The sequence below is a fragment of the Rhipicephalus microplus genome, chromosome 1 (genome assembly GCF_043290135.1).
Source record: "Rhipicephalus microplus isolate Deutch F79 chromosome 1, USDA_Rmic, whole genome shotgun sequence".
NCBI lineage: Eukaryota > Metazoa > Arthropoda > Arachnida > Ixodida > Ixodidae > Rhipicephalus > Rhipicephalus microplus.
The window spans coordinates 32,900,791-32,921,154 of NC_134700.1; the positions used below are offsets into that span (position 1 = coordinate 32,900,791).

At 47.6% G+C, this 20,364-nt stretch overlaps 1 protein-coding gene across 7 annotated transcripts in view; it reads right to left on the bottom strand.

Annotated features, from left to right (window-relative positions):
* Nucleotides 1-20,364, bottom strand: part of Nipped-A (Transcription-associated protein Nipped-A) — a 991,444-nt gene that overhangs the window by 54,051 nt on the left and 917,029 nt on the right. For all 7 annotated transcript variants that reach the window (XM_075869412.1, XM_075869408.1, XM_075869400.1 and 4 more), the window contains 2 exons: nucleotides 7,893-8,000; nucleotides 7,588-7,812 (listed from right to left, as the gene is read on the bottom strand). In XM_075869412.1, the coding sequence (XP_075725527.1) occupies nucleotides 7,588-7,812; nucleotides 7,893-8,000 (333 nt within the window). The remainder of the gene's footprint in view (nucleotides 1-7,587; nucleotides 7,813-7,892; nucleotides 8,001-20,364) is intronic.

Sequence of the window (20,364 nt, forward strand, 5' to 3'; positions counted from 1 at the left end):
ATGATGAGCTACTTACTGCCACTAACCTTAAACAGTTTCTTACAATAAACCATTTATACTGCTCCGTTCTGTAAATGTTTTTCAACGTGTTAATAAAATGCAAATCGGCATGACCTTGAAGTACATGTTTTGATATTGTATAATAACTGATGATCTCATGCTGCTGTTGCTGTTGCTATGTTGTCAAATGGTGCGAAAGCCTTCGTCAAGCCTTAATGGCTTTTTGCTTTCGCCCCACAGCATCACTGTTGTGACTTTTGTAATGTCTCCTGTGATGTCGGAATAAACTGAATTGAATTGAATTCCGGGAACATGTGAATCCTCGTAGCTACCGACTACCTCACGCGCTACGCCGAGACAAGGGCCTTGCCCAAAAGCAGGGCCACAAAGTAGCGAAGTTCTTCGTCGAGAACATCGTTCTGCATCAATGCGTCTTAATAAGACCTTCACCGATATGCTGGCTATGTATGTCGACGTCGAGCACAAGACGTGGGATGAAATCCTTTCGTACGTGGCTTTCGTGTGCAATACGGCCCTGCAAGAAACGACTTAGATGACGCCATACAAGTTGGTCTGTGGAAGGAGCCCGGCAACAACACTCGACGCTATGCTTCGAAACATCGCTGACGAAGAGAACCTAGACGTCAATGCCTACCATTAGTCCACGGAAGAAGCTAGGCAGCACATCCGCCTCCGTATCAAGAATCGGCAGGCGACCGACAGCCGCCGTTACAATCTTCGACGAAGCTTTGTGGAGTACCAGCCCGGGAACCGTGCCTGAGTATGGATGTCGATACGTTGACATGGACTCAGTGAAAAACTTCTGCAAGGGTACTTCGAACCATACAGAGTACTCCGACGTCTCAGCCCACTCGACAACGAAGTTGTTCCTGATGACATAACGAACTCTCAAGGGCGCTGTGCTCAACCTGAAGTTGTCCATATTGTGCGTTTCAAGCCATTTTGTGCGCAAACCTGAGGACCATATTTTGTTGTTGTTGCTGTGCTTTATTGCTTGTACTTATAGTTTATTTGCTTTATTATTGTACTTTCAGCATTGCAATTATGCCTTTCTCAGAGGGGGCCATTCCGCATTCTCTCCTCATGTTTGCCTATCACCTCGTTTTACTGTCAGTAATTCTCAACGCAAACCATGCTGACACTGTTCAAGAAGCTTCGGGAAGGCAGTAGATCATTTTGTTAAGATTACACCCACTTTGTGAACAGTACAGTTTGTTTTGGAACCTGTGTCGCCGCTAGCGATAAGGCTGAATATTCAATGGCAAGTGTATAAATGCTGACACGCCTCGCGGCTTGTCAGTTGATCGATGGCTAATGTTTTGTTCGCCACTACCAGTGCCAGTGCCTTACTTTCCTTTTGCGTGACCACAAGTTCGGCCCGAATACACAGTTTCTTCTTCAACCTGGAGTCTGCTTCCTTCGTTCACATCCCGACCCCGTGACAATATATACCAACAGATTGAGAAGACATGAACACGAAGGAAAGGTTTTCTCGGGGGCGTCGAACCAGTGACCTCTCATTCCACAGCGTGCTAACGCACTCTGCAGAGTGCCAACAGCAAGCCAGTACAGTCAAGTTGACATATAACGGCCTCACTTAAAATGAACTTGTTTAACGCCGACTTAAAATATTGTTTAACGCCGACCCTGCCATTGCAGTCCTCCAATTGTCACTCTCCTCGACAATTTTTTGTTACGCACTCCTCCGTCCTTTTGTAACCCCTCTACTCTGAGCACCCCGCATTGCCAGACGAGGCCCGTGTTTTCACACTGCCACCAATCTTTTTGAATAATGGTTGGCCAACTAGTCTGCCCTCAGTTCTTCATCAATGGTTTTGCGTTGGCGTTGTTGGCCTAGAGTGACCAAACCATTTGCCAAAACCGTCAGGCACCGATTGTGCCCGATGGTCTGCGTCTTGTTTTAATCGGTGTCGTATCGTTTCAGTGCACGGGCATAAGCTACCCCACTGACTTTGTCATCAGAATGTCATCAGAATGTCAAACGGGAGCCCTTCCGCGCTTTTTCCAGGTGCTCAACAAAGCATCGAAAGTGCGACCACTAAACTTAAGCATAATCCGCACGTTAGGTGCCGCATGTGGAGCACTTGCTCATAACTGTTGACCACTTGGCAGCTAACTTGCCGCTTCAGGCGTCCGTGTATTCAGCTGTGGTGATGAAAGCATCGTGGGCGGCGGCGACGGCTACATGCCCGCGCAACTGTTTTTGCGAGGCCAACTTCGTTGATGTCAGACCCCATGCCAAGCCTGAAGTGCTTCCGAACAGGACCACTCCTGCGAAAATTTGTGGCAGCGCGTTGTCGTCTTCAACATGGGAGAGTGGGTGAAAGCTTTTTTTGCGAGGATTTCATTACGGTTGATGATGATTCTGACACCGCAGAAGCGTGCATCGCTGAGGCCAATGTGAATGAAGTGTTTGGCAAGAGCGGTTTGGAAGAATCGGATGGTGAAAATGACGAATCTTTGTAGCAAGTGCTCACAAGCGTGTTTATAGCAATTGACTACATAAACAGCCTCAGGCAGCTTGTATGCCACTGGCCTCGGCGAAGAGCACGCTGCCGCTTTGAATAAACTCAAGGCCATCCTTATCGCTCCTGCTCTTCGAAACACGATCATCATGAACTTTTTTGACAAAAAAATTTGTGTTTTCACTGGCAACTTTTTTTTAAAGGTGTGTTTCACTAACTTGAGAATACAGCGAATAGATGTCGCATCACACTCAGGTTCATTACAGGTAAGCTCAACTGTATACACCACATACTGTTTGGCGGTCCTCAGGACTCTGTGCCTTGAGCATGTTTTTGTCATCAGTAGCGAGAAGGCACGACGATCTCATGTTGAGAGTGCTTTCAAGGTAGTCATCGCCTCTAGTGTTTCGATTAGTGTCACCTCCACGGAGTTTGGTCTCTCCTGCGCGCGCTCTCATCAGACTCGTAATTCGGGAAAGCACGAAGGCCGCTTTGCTCGCTGCCGCTGCGTTTACAAAAGGAGCACGCTGTCACACTCGAACAAGCAAGAATTGACATTTGATCTCGCCTGTCCTTGTATACTTGTGTGTTCATTTCACAGCCTTTATTTCTGTTTACACAGTGGGGCTTTAAATGTCAAGCTGTGACAGTTCTTAGTCCGCCCACGTCCTCTGTAGGCTCATTTCGTGCGTACTTTTTGCTAGAGGTGGTGCTGCAGGTTTTGTGCTGCTTGCCGTTCTTTGCGAGACTTTACATTTTATTGCTGTAGCATTCATTTTTTCACCCTTGAGGCAAAACAATCCACGAAAAAAGCTCAACATATACCTCTGTGAAGATACGTTTCACTTTCTTGTCATACAAATTCATAAAAAAAAGGAATCATCCACATTTTTAAAACAAATTCTGGTTTTGAATAGTCATTAATGTGCATATTTTTCTACTTTTGGGACAACGAAATTCTCACGACAAAGAAAAGCATCCCTTTTCTCGGCAATTTTGTTAGAGAGCCATTTGACTGTATTTGCACAAGCCTAGATGATGTAAGTTTGTTAGATCGTAGCTGCACAACGTTTCATTGGTGTGTGAAAATTTCGCATACAGTAGTACCTCCTTCACATTTGTATATTTAGAAAAATTTGCCCACTGAAAATTTTTTTGCTGAACAGAGCAATTCAAATTTATGGCCCTTTATCTCTATGTATTTAAGAACCGAATTTTAGATAGTTTGAAACCTTTAGTGGTATGAAACCATGACTGCAGGACCACTTCGCAAGCGAGGTTGTGCCATCCAAACCTAGTGCAGTGATGCTACCGAGGGCCTCCCGGCTTGAAGAGATTTTTGGAGCAGCAAAATTTTTCAATTTGGAGCACTTTGAAGCTGGTAATATTGCATCCGGGAGCACTTTGCAGCAGTTAACTTCACATCCTATAATGACGACTATAATGGCAACACCACCGGATGACACAACCAAATCATCTCGGTCCTTTCCAAAAATATTGTAATTGCATAAAAAGTTGGTGTGTTTCGATTTTAAGTGTGTTTCTGGCACACACAGCACATTTGGTGTATGTTTGTGTAAAAGTTCCTGGATAGTGTCGAGGTTTCTCAACAGTCCTCTGACGCTTTATTGTAGTATTTGTTACACACACATGTTACAATATATATATACACGCTGTTACAATATATATAAGCACACACACACACACACATGTGAATGACAGCGGTGGAGGCAAAATACCAGCCGAGACTGTCCATATACATAATCACTATCGCAATAAGAAAAAAGCAAAGCTGTACGTCGTCGGGGGCCACACCATGCGCACGCATTGAAGCTATGCAGGTGCACGGCGTCGAAAACTGTGAAAAATTATATGAATACTGTGAAAAACTAATCGGTAAAGCGCCCTCCATATGAAGCGCGGCCCCATATATGTGACACTAATAAAGGCGTGGCACTGCCAATGTGCAAAAGTAGTTTTTTTTTATGTTGGTTTGGAGTGGTGAAGGCGCACACCCGTGCATGCGAGCGCGATGGCAAGAATGGTGGCAAAGACGGCTCGTGGGGTGCAGGCTCGCCTGTGCTCCGGACGTGGCCCGCGCGCCCGCCGCCGCCGCTTAGCGCTTCGTTGGCGGCGGGGCAGCCGCGGAAGATGCAAGCTCGTACTAAAATGCCAAAATACAGAGCAAAATTCCTCGATTGTTTGTGGGGAAAATCAAGGTTGTCTCCCACTGTTACTTTGTTACATAGAGGTCGCAAATGCATGTGCTTCTATGGAGCAACGGTGGGGAATAAAAACTTTGTTATATTGAGAAATTCGTTACATAGAGGTTTGTTATAAGAATGTTTAACTGTACGTGGTTGCAACTGGTGGCCCCGAGAGCAAGCTGCACACGTTTTGAAGCACCAGCATGGCTACTGCCAGTAAAGCGGAAGATGCAAGCTCGTACCAAAATGCCAAAATACAGAGCAAAATTCCTTGATTGTTTGTGGGGCAAATCAAGGTTGTCTCCCACTGTTACTTTGCTACATAGAGGTCGCAAATGCATGTGCTTCTATGGAGCAACGGCGGGGAATACAAACTTTGTTATATTGAGAAATTCGTTACATAGAGGTGTATTATAAGAATGTTTAACTGCACATAGTTACAACTGGTGGCCCCGAGAGCAAGCTGCACACGATTTGAAGCACCCGCATGGCTACTGCGAGTAAGAAGCATAAGTCTTTGGGACTTAGTTTGGCATCATTTCCATTGATATTATCAGGATGACGCAGTAAATCTGATTTGGTGCAGTTGGCACACAGGTGGAGTTGCTGGTAGTGGCATAGCAACATTGAAAAGCAGCATGCTATGCAATGTAATAGGCATGCTCAGAGGCATGCCCCGCAATATAGAATGTATGATGCAGTTTGCTCTGTTTACCGCCAGAAATTCCTGGGAGGTGCACTTCGATTTCTTTTTATTTGTGCAATGCCCGGATTTTTCGTTGGCTGTGTATGCAGTGAGGACGCACTGCTACAAGCCACGCAGCACTGGAAAGAAATCTGTCACTAATGATAGCGGGGAAGAGGGGCCCAGACGAAATCGAGCATTGCCCAGTAATTTAGATTGAACGGTAAAAAGCAAGCACACTGTGCTGGATCAATTTCAGTAGAGTCTCCTGAGCTCGCGTTTGAAGCTCAAATTTCTTTTCAGAAGTATTTGTAGCACTCAAAGTATAGCTGCACAATGTGAGAGTGGCCAACATTCTAGTCACTGCCCACATTGACAAATGATGCCAATGCGAATGAGCTACAGTAATACCTAGTTAACTTGAACTCGCATATATGAAAAAATGAGCTAAGTCCAAATTTTCCGTGGCACTGAGCATTTTCCTATACGTCCCATATCTATTTTTTTCTTCATCTCGAAGTATTTTCAGGTCAAAGTGTGGATAACTCGAAATCTTGACTGGGAAAGGAATGTAAATTCCGCCGGCGGACCATTTCACAAGAATGGCGTAATGCTGCCGCGTTCAACATCCGTCGATTTTTTTTTCTTATTTAGCCACGCCTGCCACTACATCGATGCTTTCTGCGAACGTGTAGTACACAAAGTCTCAGCCCAGCGACATATCAACTTTGTCAAGCAACTCTTTGGCACGTCATGTGACACATACGCTGAGCAGGGAGGCCCTCTGCCCATGCTTGGCGCAGTTTGTCTCGTTCGCTTTGTGCAGTGCACATGTTTTCCCTGAGGTGCGATTTCTGTTCACTTGCACAAACCACGCGATACGGATTTTTTGCGGACTGTGAGAGCAGTGCTTGTGATTTTCCCTGAGGTGTGATTTCCCTTTATCTGCACAAACCGAGCGGTACAAATTTCTCACTGCCTATTAGGAGTGGCAACTAAGCATGAGTGCGGCAAGCATGGCATCAAAGCAGTGCAAGTCGATAACGCTAGAAAAAAAGGAAAGTAAAGAAAGGAGGCCGAACGAAATCGGGCATGGTGCCGAAATTCAGCATCCCTTTGTATACACTCTCAATGGGGCTGAAAAACGAGCAGAAGGGGCTGGATGGATTTTAGCAGAACTCCTCCAGCTAGCAAAAGCTGGTTCTAAGGTCGAAGTTCTCAGACACAGCAGATGTTGGCAGAAGCACGCTGCCGACATCTTCTTCTGTTGACATCATCTGAGACGAAAAATTTGCTGTGCTTGCTTCGAAATAAGGTCAAGTGCAGCGGCAGAGAAAATCGACTGATACGATGCGTCAAGCAGCTGGAGGACGGCTTCCAAGACCTGAGTAGGACTGCAAAGCAGATGAGCATCAGGCTGTTTTTCTCTTCTAAATAAAATGGCAGTGCAGTAAAACCCAGCCGGTTAAAGTCTCTTGCATGTTATTTTTTTTCTTTTAAGCCTGCACGAGAAGACAGATTAGAAACTGCCACTGAAGAGTTAAGTAGTAGTAATTTTTCTGAAAAGTGCTAATTTTTCCTGGTGCGGCTTTGCTTATCTCGAAAATCTATCTCAAAATTTGCCCTGCTTTTTATGACTTCGGGTTGATGAGGTATTACTGTATGTGAATGTCATTTGTCCCAGTGGCTGGTTTGACCGTTTCTTGAAGTAAAAGAACATAGTGCCAAAGCCTGTACATGGTAAATTCGTTTACTTAGGGGGTGCCAAGGTCAGCTGAAACGCACTTCACTTGGTGAGAAATAAAAATCAGTGCAGTTGACTGTTAGATGCTACGTGTGAAGTACCTCAAAGACACCCTTCCAAGCTATTCACTAAATCATACCGCAATGCCAGAAAAGACAGCTGGGTGATAACTGGTATGTCTACATTTTGCCTCTTAAAACCTTTACAAGGAGCTAGTTTAGAAGCTCATAATACACAACTTGTCATCTGTCCCTGAAGAGAACTCAACTTTTCACTGCCACTTCATTCATCTTGAAAGTCCAGTTCTTGTTACTTCAGGCTACATAGGGCGCTAAAGAATTTTCACTGAATGCGGTTTTCTAGAACGTGCAGAACAACTTTTGCATTGCAAAACCTTGTGTGCCAAGCAGACCCCAAAACAGGCTGCACACAATGAAGCCCCACCTGTTTGTAGATGTGCAGCAGTGATATCGACGCTGGGTTGTCCTCAACGAGGCGCATCTGCGGACTGACTGCTACGACACGAGGCACTGCCAGGTGCAGGAAGCGGCGGGCTGTCTCCTTCTGCTTGTCCAGCAGGTTGTTGAGCATGCGCAGCAGCTGCAGAACTCGCTCCTCCCGCCTTGCGTCACTCAGGCATGCATCGTTCACCACAAGGTATGGGTAAATCTGGGGAAAAAAAAAAAAAAAACGCACCCTTTTCCCCTGCCCACCCATAACTCCAATGCGGGCAACAGCTCATCCTTTACCTTGCCGTTCTGCCCGCGCAGATAGAGCCGCCTGGCAGCTGTGTTGTACTTTTGGACAATCTCCACCCGTGGCATGAATCGAGCAACACGCACATAGTAGTGGCTATGCTGCAAAGGCACAAAGACACATAGGCACTTAGATGCTTGGCAAGAGTGGCCTGCAGGGTATTCAAACACGTACATGTGAGAATACCCTGCTCTTTATGCGTTGATTTTCAACCCCCATATTCACAAACCTAACTTATCCTTATGACTTACCTTTGCCATAAGTCCACTCCTAATGTGTTTCGAGAACTCAACTTGTACTTAACACGGAGCTTTCCTTGTATTTAGGTAAGGCTCAGTAAAAGTAGCCTATGACCTACCTTAAGACTTCCTTAAACAACATGGTGGGGGACTACAACTTTGCATAAGTAAAAGAAAATAGCAAACGCTAAAGAGAGCATGATAACACGTCCAAACACAGCAAGAACAAGAGACGAAGTAACAAAAGTGACCTGATGGCCCCACTGCATCGAAAGGAGTGAAGAAGAGTAGCCAGACAAAGAATATCAATTTCACCAAAAACTGCCGGTGCCTAAACAAACATTTCTGCTGTTTATACTTGGCTGCTTCTGAGCATAATGTTGGTTTCTTGCAATAAAGCTAATATATTGCTGCTCGAGCTAATAATTTTGCAGGAAAAACTTACCTATTCTCACACGCAGGGCTTGTTCTTGACGAGTTGAGGACGCCTCTCATAAAGCGCACTTATGACAAGATAACGGATGTTTCTGAAACTCACCTTGTAGTTATAGTACTTATACTTTTCTTGTTCTTTTGTAAGTAGCCTGTGGTATGCGCTGCCACGCCCTGCCGAACTACGTCAAAGAATCACAGGACCGCGAAGCAACTACATCAATTGATTGATTGATATGTGGGGTTTAATGTCCCAAAACCACACTATGATTATGAAAGACGCCGTAGTAGAGGGCTCCGGAAATTTAGACCACCTGGGGTTCTTTAACGTGCACCCAAATGAAGCAACTACATCGACTCAATAGCTCAAACAAATCTGTTTATTTTTTTGTCCGCGATGGTTAATATACACAGATGTCAGCTGACATAATAAGGCACATGCGCGTGCCTAGGGCTCTCTAAACGCACATGCTGAATACAACATTCTCCCGCCTCTCAAAAACTCGAACAATCACTTAAAAGAGTATAAATAGGTAGACACTACATAGCACTCAGTGTAGTTCATAGTGTTTTAACTACGACGGTGGTCTTCTTTGCCTTGTCGGCCCCCTCAGTTCTAGAAGGTCCCTTGAAACTGAGGCCCCAAAGGTTCGACGACTGGGGTGCATCATCCGAATCGTTAGGCGAGTTACAACAGGGATATTCTACAAGAGTAGCAGGTAGAGGGTAAGGCACCAGCCGATTTTGATTCCAGGAGCGACCATCACGTAGCGTGTAAGCACTCTTCGCGTTGAAAGAGCGCTAATGCTTGCCTAGATAGCGCACGTGCCAGTGATCGCGACCTCGCCCTTGAAATCAAAGATCACTGTTACTACTGGGGAAATAATGAGGCGCATAATAAGACGCGAATGACACAATGAGGCGCATGCACGTGTCTAGGGCTCTCTAAACGCACATGCTGAATACAACATTCTCCCACCTCTCAAAAACTCGCCCTTCCCTTTTCTTCAAAGCAAAAACAAAGAAAGAAAACTAATTTCGCATTGTCAGTGCCATGCTTTTATTGAGCGTTACATATGCGGGGCCACGCTGCATATGGAGAGCACTTTACTGAAGAGTTTTCCGTGGTACCCACGTCGTTGTTTGCTCTTCGTTTTCGACAAAATGCGCACATGTGTGGCTTCACTGCCCGTGCATGGTGTGGCCCCTGACGACGTTCAGCTCTTTCTTTTTACAGCTGAGTCAACAATTCCGAGGCGATGTAAGTTTAGGCGCTGATGGAAGCTCTTAGAGGCTACAGTGACAACACATCTACGAAAGTCGAAGTCGACACGTCACGTGCTTCCTGTCATGCGTCAAGTCGCAAGTTCGCAGGACCATAGCTTTCGCAATTAGCTGATTAGCTCTAGCAACAACATGACGGCACTTTGAAATGCAATGCAATGAATCCGATAGCAACAAATTGTAATGTTATATAAAGTAAGGCTGGCAGCCAACTCTTTTGGTTTGAATAACACGGAACATTTACAAAACCTTGGTGTAAGCGAATACGGCCACTCCAGGGACAAGTGCTCTTTTCACAGTCTCTTCGCGTTGAAAGAGCGCTGATGCTTGCCTAGATAGCGCACGTGCCAGTGATCGCGACCTCACCCTTGAAATCAAAGATCACTGTTACTACTGGGGTCATAATAAGGCGCATAATAAGGCGCAAAAGACATAATAAGGCGCATGCACGTGCCTAGGGCTCTCTAAACGCACATGCTGAATACAACATTCTCCCGCCTCTCGAAAACTCGACCAATCACTTATAAAGAGTATTAATAAGTAGACACTACATGGCACTCGGTGTAGTTCATAGTGTTTTACCCACGACGGCGGTCTTCTTTGCCTCGTCGGGCCCCTCAGTTCTAGAAGGTCCCTTGAAACTGAGGCCCCAAGGTTTGACGACTGGGGTGCATCATCGGAATCGTTAGGCGAGTTACAACAGAGATATTCTACAAGAGTAGCAGGCCGAGGGTAAGGTACCAGCCGATTCTGATTCCAGGAGCGACCATCACGCAGCGTGTAAGTGTGAGTTGCAGGCCAAGGGTAAAGCACTAGCCGATTCTGATTCCAGGAGCGACCATCACCTAGCGTGTAAGTGTCTTGACCACATTGGTCAGTGATTGTGAATGGGCTTGAGTAGCACACAGCACCCTTAGGCACATGTTCTGGCAGCCTGATTTGTACAGGTGGGCCTGAATGTTTTGCCGCTTGGCGAGGGTTGATGTAGGCTTTACTTGCTTCTTGCTTTCGCTTTACCAGCTGTGAATGGCCTCCATTGCTGCATGGCGTTCCTACCATATCTAGTTTAGTTATGGGATGACGACCCTGTAGGAGAACGGAAGGCTACACTCATGTACTGGCATGCAGCGTGAAAGGGTAAACTCCTATGTAGTCGGTGATGGCTTCTTTGAGAGGCTGACGTTCACGCGTGCAGACCTGAACATACTCTTTGAGCACCTGGTTAAATCTTTTACCTGGCCATTCGCTTGTGGGTGGCAGACCGCCGAATACGTATGGGTGTCGCTGCGTTCCTTGAAAAAAACTGTCGAAGTCCCAGGCTGTAAATTGAGGACCCTGGTCACTCACAATCTCGTCTGGGTATCCTTCCCTGCTGAAAATGCTTTGTAGGAAGAAAATAATTGTTGTAGCAGTCACTCTCGCAGCGACAGCCTTGCAAACACGTTCGTGAAAGGACCCACAATATCGACTTATAGCTTCTGCCATGGTGCCAACGGAAATGCAACTGGCTGCCATGGTGGTGTCATTGGTTTTGCAGACTTGTCAACTGATTGGCATACACTGCAAGATGCAATAGACCTTTTTCAAGCAATCCAACAACACCCCTCAGGTGCGCGGGGCATTATGGAAAAAGTAGATACGCCGAGAAAACTGGCTTTTTCTTCGCCCGTTGCTTGTTGGCACTGTGTGAGCACAAAACAAAAAGAACATGCTACCGCTTGTTGAATAGCGTCCAAATGCACCTGCATGTAAATATATTGTAAGCACAATATCCACAGCATTTGACCTTCATCTTCTTCATCTGTATATAATCATCATCACGAAAAAACGTCGCCTTCGTCCGAAGCGTTGATCAGGCGATTCAGCCTAATAAACGCCGTCGAGACTCCAATGCTGCTGCTGTCTTACAGAGTGATGGAGGCTGCTTCGATCCCCAAGTGCTCTCCGACTTCATGTTCCCCTCGAGCTTCGTTCGGGTCGCCGCTTGCTTTCCCTGTCCGCCGTCATGACTCAAGAACCGCTGCCCGGAACATGCAGCATCCCTGTCCAACAAACCATTCCTGCGTGAATCGTCAACGCCCGGCAGCGCGACCCACCCATCTTCTCTGGTCTTCCACATGACGACGTCGACGTATGGCTGAAAAAATACGACATGACCAGTGTTTATATAACCAATGGGACGAACCTCAAAAACTTTGTCACGTCGCCTTCTATCTGTCCGATGTCGCGAAAACATGGTTTTTTAACCACGAGAGCAGCTTCCCGGATTCACCTACTTTTGCTCAGCAAGTCCATAGGATTTTTGGGAAACCGAACATTCATTCCGAAGTGTCGAATCGAAAGCTTGATGGGCGTGTCCAACATCCCAGGGAGACGTACACTTTGTATATTGAAGACGTCCTTGCCCTTCGCCACCGTATGAACTCGGCGATGACAGAAGCTGATCGTGCTCGCTACATCATCAAAGGAATAGGACATGTCGCGTTTAACGCTCTGGCTGTTAAAACCCCACCACCGTTGAGGACATCATCACCACACGTCAGCATCTTGATGAACTCCAAGTCAATAGATTGCACCCAGACTACCCAGACGCCAGTGACAGCCGGCTTTCCTCGGATGCGGATTTGCGCGTGCTGATTCGCGAGGAACTTCAAGAACAAGAGTTGTCACGTGCACCCGCCCCTCGGCCTCACTCTGTTACATAGCCCGCGCACACACAGTGCGTGAACGACAGGCGAGACCAGAGCTGGGGACTGACTCGTTTATTCGTCGTGAACACAGTATTTAAAGCATAGGAAGGGAGATGGAGTTGGGAAGGAAGAAAGAGCGGAAAAAGACATGACGCTCAGTTGTTGGAATGTCACGCGCCTGGCTCAGGCGGTGGTAGATAACATAGCAAGCCGATTACAGCATTTCTCTTCCCATAGAATTGAAAACGCCGTACAGGTTTTCTTTCCCGGGTAGAGCGTCGCAAAACTTGTGGGGATTTCGGCGCATTCTGGATAGGCGGCGGCGGTTGCGCAGGTGCCACCTGGTCTGCAGGCTGCTCATTCAACTTGCCTTCGTTGCCGGTCGGTGTGGGCGCCGCTGCAGCCGGAGGGCTCCCCTCGTCTTGGTCTCGCTGAGCGCCGCTCTGGGCAGATGCCGGGCTTGGCCTGGAACGCACTTGGTCTATGTGACGTCGAACCACCCCAGCGGGTGTTTGCATGGTGACCATGCGTGACCCTGTAGTGGAGTGAACTTTCCCTGGTGTCCATTTCTCCCCCTCGCTGTAGTTACGGGCGTACACGGCTGTGTCGGGCGACAGTGCCCACTCTTTCGTCTCCTGGGTTGACCCTGGGAAAGGTGGGAAACATGAGTCCAAGCGAGAGCGGATCAAGTAGCCGAATAAAAGTTCAGAAGGGGATTTTCCCTCGTGGCACGGCGTTCTCCTGTAGTTGAAAAGAATTTTCACCAATTTCTCCCTCAATGTGCCTTCGCTTATCTTCTTTAGAGCTTCCTTGATCGTCCGAACAGCTCGTTCAGCGAGCCCGTTAGACTGGGGGTGATACACAGCCTTACGGAGGTGTGTGATGTTATTGTTCTTCACAAAAGTGGCGAATTCTTCACTAGTGAACTGCGTGCCATTGTCCGTAACTATTGTGCGTGGAAGACCAAATCTGGCAAAAATGCTGCGAAAACTGGCAATAGTAGACGACGTTCTTGCCTGCCTCATGGGCACGGCTTCAATCCACTTAGTTGCAGCATCCATGACTACCAGTATCATGCTGCCTGCGATCGGCCCGGCGAAATCGGCGTGCAGCCTGGACCATTTTTCCTTAACTGCTGGCCAACTCACTGGTTGAGCAGAGGCTGGCATAAGAAGGTTTTGCACGCAGTTGTGGCACGACGCTGAAAGGTGTTCTATCTCTCGGTCTAGTCCCGGCCACCAGAATGACGATCTGGTGACAGCCTTCATTGCCGATGACCCTTGATGTGTCTCATGCAGCATATATAGCACCCGTTCTCGTGCTTTTGTGGGAACAAGAACTCGATGACCCCAGTATAACAACCCATGAGCTACGGATAGCTCTAACCAGCGGTCCGAGAAAGGCACCAACTCTCTGTCCTTTACATGTTTCGGCCAGCCTTGCTTGGTGTACTCCACGACCCTTGCTAGTAAGAGGTCCCGCGCAGTTAGAGCTTGAAGTTCTTCGACAGACACAGTACGATCATCGAAACTTGCTAGAGCGGAAACATACTCTGGGGGTTCGCTTCTTGACGGTAGAACTGGAGTCTGCAGCGGTAGCCAGCTGAGGGTGTCGGCGTTTGGTAGCAACTTACCGGGCGAATACTGAAGCTTGTAGTGAAATCCACCAAAGTAGAGAGCCCAGCGCAGTATTCGTGCTGCGGCCAACGCTGGCGTCGGCTTCTCCGCTTTCAGCAGGCCCAGTAGGGGCTGGTGATCTGTGACCAAGGTAAAATCTCTGTTGAGGAGATAGTCGCGAAATTTCGACACCCCAAAAACAAGGGCCAAGGCCTCACATTCTAGCTGGGAGTAATTCCGCTCAGCAGTAGTCAGCGTTCGCGAACGGAAGCCTATGGGCCGGTTCTCTTTTCCATCCGTATGAAACAACACGGCACCAATGCCATGCGCCGAAGGGTCACACTCCAGCTTTAATGGCTTTTCGGGGTCGTAGTGAACGAGCACCCCTGCCGCAAGTAGGCACTGCTTTGCATTGGAAAAGGCTGTTGGTTGAGCTTCTCCCCAGACCCAACGCGCATTTTCGCCAAGCAACTGGTACAAAGGTGCAAGCAAAGATGACATATTCGGCAGGAACTTGGAGTAATATGACAGCATGCCCAGAAATGAGCGTAGTTCCTGCACATTTGTCGGGCTAGGAGCCTGGGCGATTGCTTCCACACGTTTCTCAGTGGGGTGTAGGCCGTTTTTGTCGATTTGGTGCCTTAAGTACGTGACTGAAGGCTGACTAAATTTGCATTTGTCTAGCCGGAGTTTTACACCGTGCTGACGGAAACGCTGCAGTACCGTTCGCAGGGTCTCGCTGCTTCCCTGTCGCTCCGCAACCAACACATCATCGAGATAAGCTTGTACGCCTTGTAGCCCCTGCAGGACTGTTTCGATTTTTCGCTGGAAGATGGCTGGGGCAGACGCTATGCCAAAAGGCAGCCTCTTGAAGCAAAATAGCCCTCGATGTGTGTTAATTACGCATAACTTCTGCGATTCTTCGTCAAGCGGTACTTGATTATACGCGTCATGTAAGTCGAGAGTGCTGAAGTACTCTCTGCCGTCTAGGCATGCAAACATATCATCAATCACCGGCAATGGGTACTGCTCCAGTTCGCATACAAGATTTAACGTGATCTTGCAATTGACGCAAATTCGAACTGTTCCGTCTTTTTTTAAGACGGGCACAATGGGCGTAGCCCACTCCGCATGCGCTACCGGTGATAACACCCCAATTGCTATGAGTCTGTCAAGTTCTTGAGAAACCTTATCACGGAGAGCGAAAGGAATGGATCGTGCCTTACAGAACTTGGGTGTAGCTCTTTCCTTGAGTTGAAGGTGCACAGGGGGACCGCTGATACAGCCGAGTTCCGCGCTGAAAATGTCTTGAAACTCGTTTACGATGTCGTCCATGGCCGGGAGACTCGTTGGCGATCCGGCTTCCGCAGTCAAGTTAAGGACAGGTGACCCTGCATTGCTCAACTGAAAAATTAGGTTCCTTCCTCATAGACTAGGACCGGGACAATTTAATACTACCAAGGAGCAGTCTACTACGGCACCCTTGTAGGCTACCTTCATGTCCAATTGTGGGTCTATCAACCCGCGTCTATCAGCATTGGCATGTCAACGCCGCACCACGTGAATGTCCTGTGGATTGGGGGTTCTAACTGCCACTTCCGGGATGAAGTCAAAGTCCAGAGGTGCAAGGCTTCGTCTACGTTCCCCTCCCCACGGTCTTCCGCCACCGCCAGTGCTCGTCCACGCATGCCGTGCGTCTGCCCGCTTTCACGTTTCCTCGGCGCGTCGCTCGAACACATTTTCGGAAGATGGCCCGGCCTACCACAGCGATAGCACCTACTCTTGGCCCAGCCGCAAGCGTGGCTGTTATGCTTCTTACTTCCGCAGCGTCCGCATTTTAGCGCAGGCTCGTTCGTTAACACGCTTTGCGTGCCAACATTCAGTACGGTAGTTGCATCACCCGATATCTTATTTGCGTCATCTTCTGCCGTTTTGGCTGATAGTGCTATCGCTTCGGCCTCTTCCAAGGTTAAGTTTGGCTTTGCCAGTAGCTGTTTTTGCAAGGCTTTTGATCTGACGCCACAGACTATACGGTCGCGGAGCATTCGTTCCAGCATGCTGCCAAAATTGCAGTTGTCTGCAATGCGTCGGAGGTCGACAAGGAAATGTTGCAAAGGCTCACCGTCGTGATGACATCGACTGAAGAACCGGAAGCTTTCCGTTATCTCGTGGCGCTTCGGGTCGAAATATTCATCCAGCACTGCAACGACTTCTTCGTAGGTTAGGCTGTTGGGTTTCTTCGGAGCAACTTCATCCAGCACTGCAACGACTTCTTCGTAGGTTAGGCTGTTGGGTTTCTTCGGAGCAACTTGTCCCGTCAGAATCTGCACAGTCCTCGTGTTTAACGCTGCTACGAGCAACGCCCCTTTTTTTGCTGTGTCGGTAACCCCCGTTGCCTCGAAATAAGCCTCTGCCTTGATGACGTACGCTTTCCAGTTGTCCCGCTCGCCATCATACTCGGGAAGTTGGTGGTGGGCCATGGCTGCCGTCGTCACTGTGGCAGGTTCTTGAAATGCCGTACCGTGGTTTTTCTCGCCGTGTTCTTTTTCGTCATGGGTTTCAATCCCATCCTCGTCGCCACTGTTGCATAGCCGGCGCACACACATGCGTGAACAACAGGCGAGACCAGCGCTGGAGACTGACCCGTTTATTCATCATGAACACAGTAATAGGAAGGGAGAGGGAGTTGGGAAGGAAGAAAGAGCGGGGAAACACATGACGCTCGGTTGTTGGCACGTCACGTGCTGGCTCAGGCGGTGGTAGATAACATAGCAAGCCCATTACAACACACTCTCCATCTGCTGGTCTGTGCGACATCATCAAAGAGGAGCTCTCATTCATGGCTGGAGCTCTACCATCGAACACTCCGACGCCATTAACGCCACCCATGACGTATGCACAAGTTGCTGCCATGATACCTGCCTTGGTTCAGCACGCGTATCCTGTTCCTGTGCAGTCCAACGTAGCAGCATTTGCACCACATTTGCCTGTCCCAGCGCCAGTACCAGCGCCTGTGACAGCTCCAGCACTCTATGCCCCCTGTCGCTCCCCTCACCCAATATATTACTATTGTGGCATTCAGGGTTATATTTCACGATTTTGCCGCAAGCGCCAGCAGGACAAACGCCGTGGCTACGATGTTTACGAAAGAGATTCGAAGCCATCCTGGAACCAGTACCAGCGCCGTCCTACGACACGTTCCTTCTCTCCGACTTCTCATCTCGCCGCACCTCGCCCCTGCTATCCCGGACGCCACCGGTCCCCTTCACCTCTGCCACGCTCAACATCTCCTCTGAGACCGGCTGCACATACTTCCGACTACCACTCGGAAAACTAGCTGGTGCAGTTTTTGGAGAGGAAGCTGCATCCCTCGAACAAACACCAAGACCTCCAGAGGGCCCAGGCAATTTGTTATTTGTGTATGCTGAAGGGGTACCAGTTCAAGCATTGGTGGACACGGGGGCTGCTATTTCTGTTATTCATGCGGATTTGTGTTCTCGTCTACGTAAGGTTACCACACCTTATACTGGCACTGTCTTACGTAGCGCAAATGACTCGCAGATATAGCCATCAGCACAGTGCACCGTTAGAGTTTTCATTGATGGGATCCGCCATCATATTCAGTTTGCCGTGTTGGCTTCTTGTGCTTTTTTGTGCTTTTATGCTTATTTTAGGATGGGACTTTCTTTCTGATGCTGCTGATTCTATCTCTTGTCGACAACGACTCATACATACGCGAGACAGATGATATCTCCCCGAAATCATCACCTAACCGCCTACGAGCAGCCAATGACTTCCTTGTGCCACCTAACCACGAGCACGTTATCACGGTTTTGTCCGACTCCATTGACTACGGTGACGTCCTAGTCACTCCATCAGCCCGAAGTCTATCCAGAGGGATTGCACTTTCATCGAGTCTTGTCCGCTTCTCCAACGGCACTGCCTTTCTCGCTGTACTGAATATCACCAATAAGCCGATTCTGCTTACCAAGGGCACTGTTGTAGTTTCCAGCGTGGATACACAACCTATCTCTGTAGTAGCTTCGGATACCAGTCTGGTGCAATCACGTTCAATACCAGCAGATGCTCCACCTACCACGGCTCTGGTCAATGCTATCAGCACGGATCTTACTCCCCCGCAAGCAGACGAACTACAGCGTTGTTGTCTAAGCATAAATCTTCTTTCGACGTATATTCCACTGCTCTAAGCCAGACTTCTGCGGTGGCTCATCGCATACACAGCGATGGAACTTCTATTGTCCATCGTCGACCATACCGTGTTTTTTACAGCAAACGCGAGATCATCGACAGGCACGTTGCTGATAAGCTCAGGCAAAACATCATCCGCCCCTCCACAAGCCTTTGGTCGTCACCTGTCGTTCTCGTGCGAAAAAAAGACGACTCGGTGCGATTTTGCGTTGAGTACCGCACATTAAAAAAAGTAACCAGAAAAGACGAACATTCCTTGCTTCGCATTGATGATGCCTTAGATCCCTTACAAGGAGCAGAATATTTTTCGAGCCTTGACCTGCGCTCCGGTTATAGGCAAATTCCAATGCACGAGAATGACAAGAAAAAAACTGCCTTTGCCACACCCGACGGCCTTTACGATTTTATTGATTGATTGATATGTGGGGTTTAACGGCCCAAAACCACCATATTATTATGAGAAACGCAGTAGTGGAGGGCTCTGGTAATTTTGACCATCTGCGGTTCTTTAACGTGCACCCAAATCTCAGCATGAACTTTACGAATTTAACGTCATGCCTTTCGGCCTCTGCAACGTGCCAGGAACGTTTGAACGAATGATAGACACTGTATTGTGGGGCCTTAAGGGGCAACGTGGTTTCTAAAATTTGTTTTTTATTTTTTTGCTCAATCTTGACCAAACTTCACTACCTAAGCTAGTTTTTCATGCTGATTTCAAATATCTAATTTGTTTCTTAATATTTCAAGTGGTTTAGAAAATATAAAGGTCTGAATCTTAGGTAATTGCGTACTTCTTACGGGACTTCTTGGCAATTTATTCTTGCTAAATCCAAAAAGTGAATGCATAATCCCAATGCTGGAGACTTGCTGTAGGGGGTGATGCTATTTTTATCCATTTGAAGGCATTTTATAAGCAAGAAAACGGACGAACACTTATGGTCACTATATTACAATAAATTTCTCTCACTAAAATCTTCAATGATAATTTTTGAAGTGATGCTAGAGAAATAGAAATAGCATCACCCCCTAGATCATGTCAAGTCGAATAAAATGATACCAACTTTGTCGCATTCACTCAAGTTTAACATAGGAAAAACCCCTGTAAGGCCGAGTGCAATGTGCAAAAACATCGAACTGAGAAAAACGCGTTTGAAGTTTCTAGCAACTTTAACTTTTGCTAAAGTGAAGCTACAGCGATATTAATGACATCTTTCTGTAGCTCTATATTATAGGATAAATGGCCATGCTAAATTTCACTGTACCCACCCAGAATACTGCTCACAGCTTGTTCTAGAACTATAAAATAGTCATTGACTCAGCATGAGAATTATTATTTTTTTACTTTGTGGTCCTTCCAGTGCCTTGCAAGTGAAAGGAACACAAAAAAAATCATGCATTAATGTTGTCCTTGGATAGACAATAGATTTACACAATGTTTAGGTCTAAAACAAAGAATATTTATTTTTGCGAAAATTCTCACTATTTGCCATCATGACTGTTTACAGCAGACCAGGGCTGTAAGCAGAGTCCCCTGCTGGCTTGTGACACTTTGAAAGTCTTTCCTTTCTTGAACTGCTGTCGAGATGCTCTCTTCGCGACTTTTGCAGCCTGCCCTTGTCCTTCTCAAGGCTGCGACACACCAAGTAATTGCCAGCGCTGTAGCCCAGCTTCTCGGCAATTTCCACGTTGCTTTTGGTTGTGCCTTGGTTGAAGCGGCTGATGGTTTCGGCAACTGCCCTTTCAATGTTCCGCAAGGATGCATGCTGAGTTTTGGGGGCCTGCTGCCAAATCATAGCGTGCAGGCTCTCACTTGGGTTCTGGGTGATCCCATCGCTGCACCTTTCCAAGAGGGCATTGTCGCTCAGCCGCCTAAACACAGGCTCCAATGCCTCAGTTACGAAATCAGGCAGGCTGACCTTGTGTGGTGGCGGCTTCTCATTTTTCGCACGAGCTCTCTGAAATTTGCACCAGGATTCAGGGCCTTCAAGGCAAAGG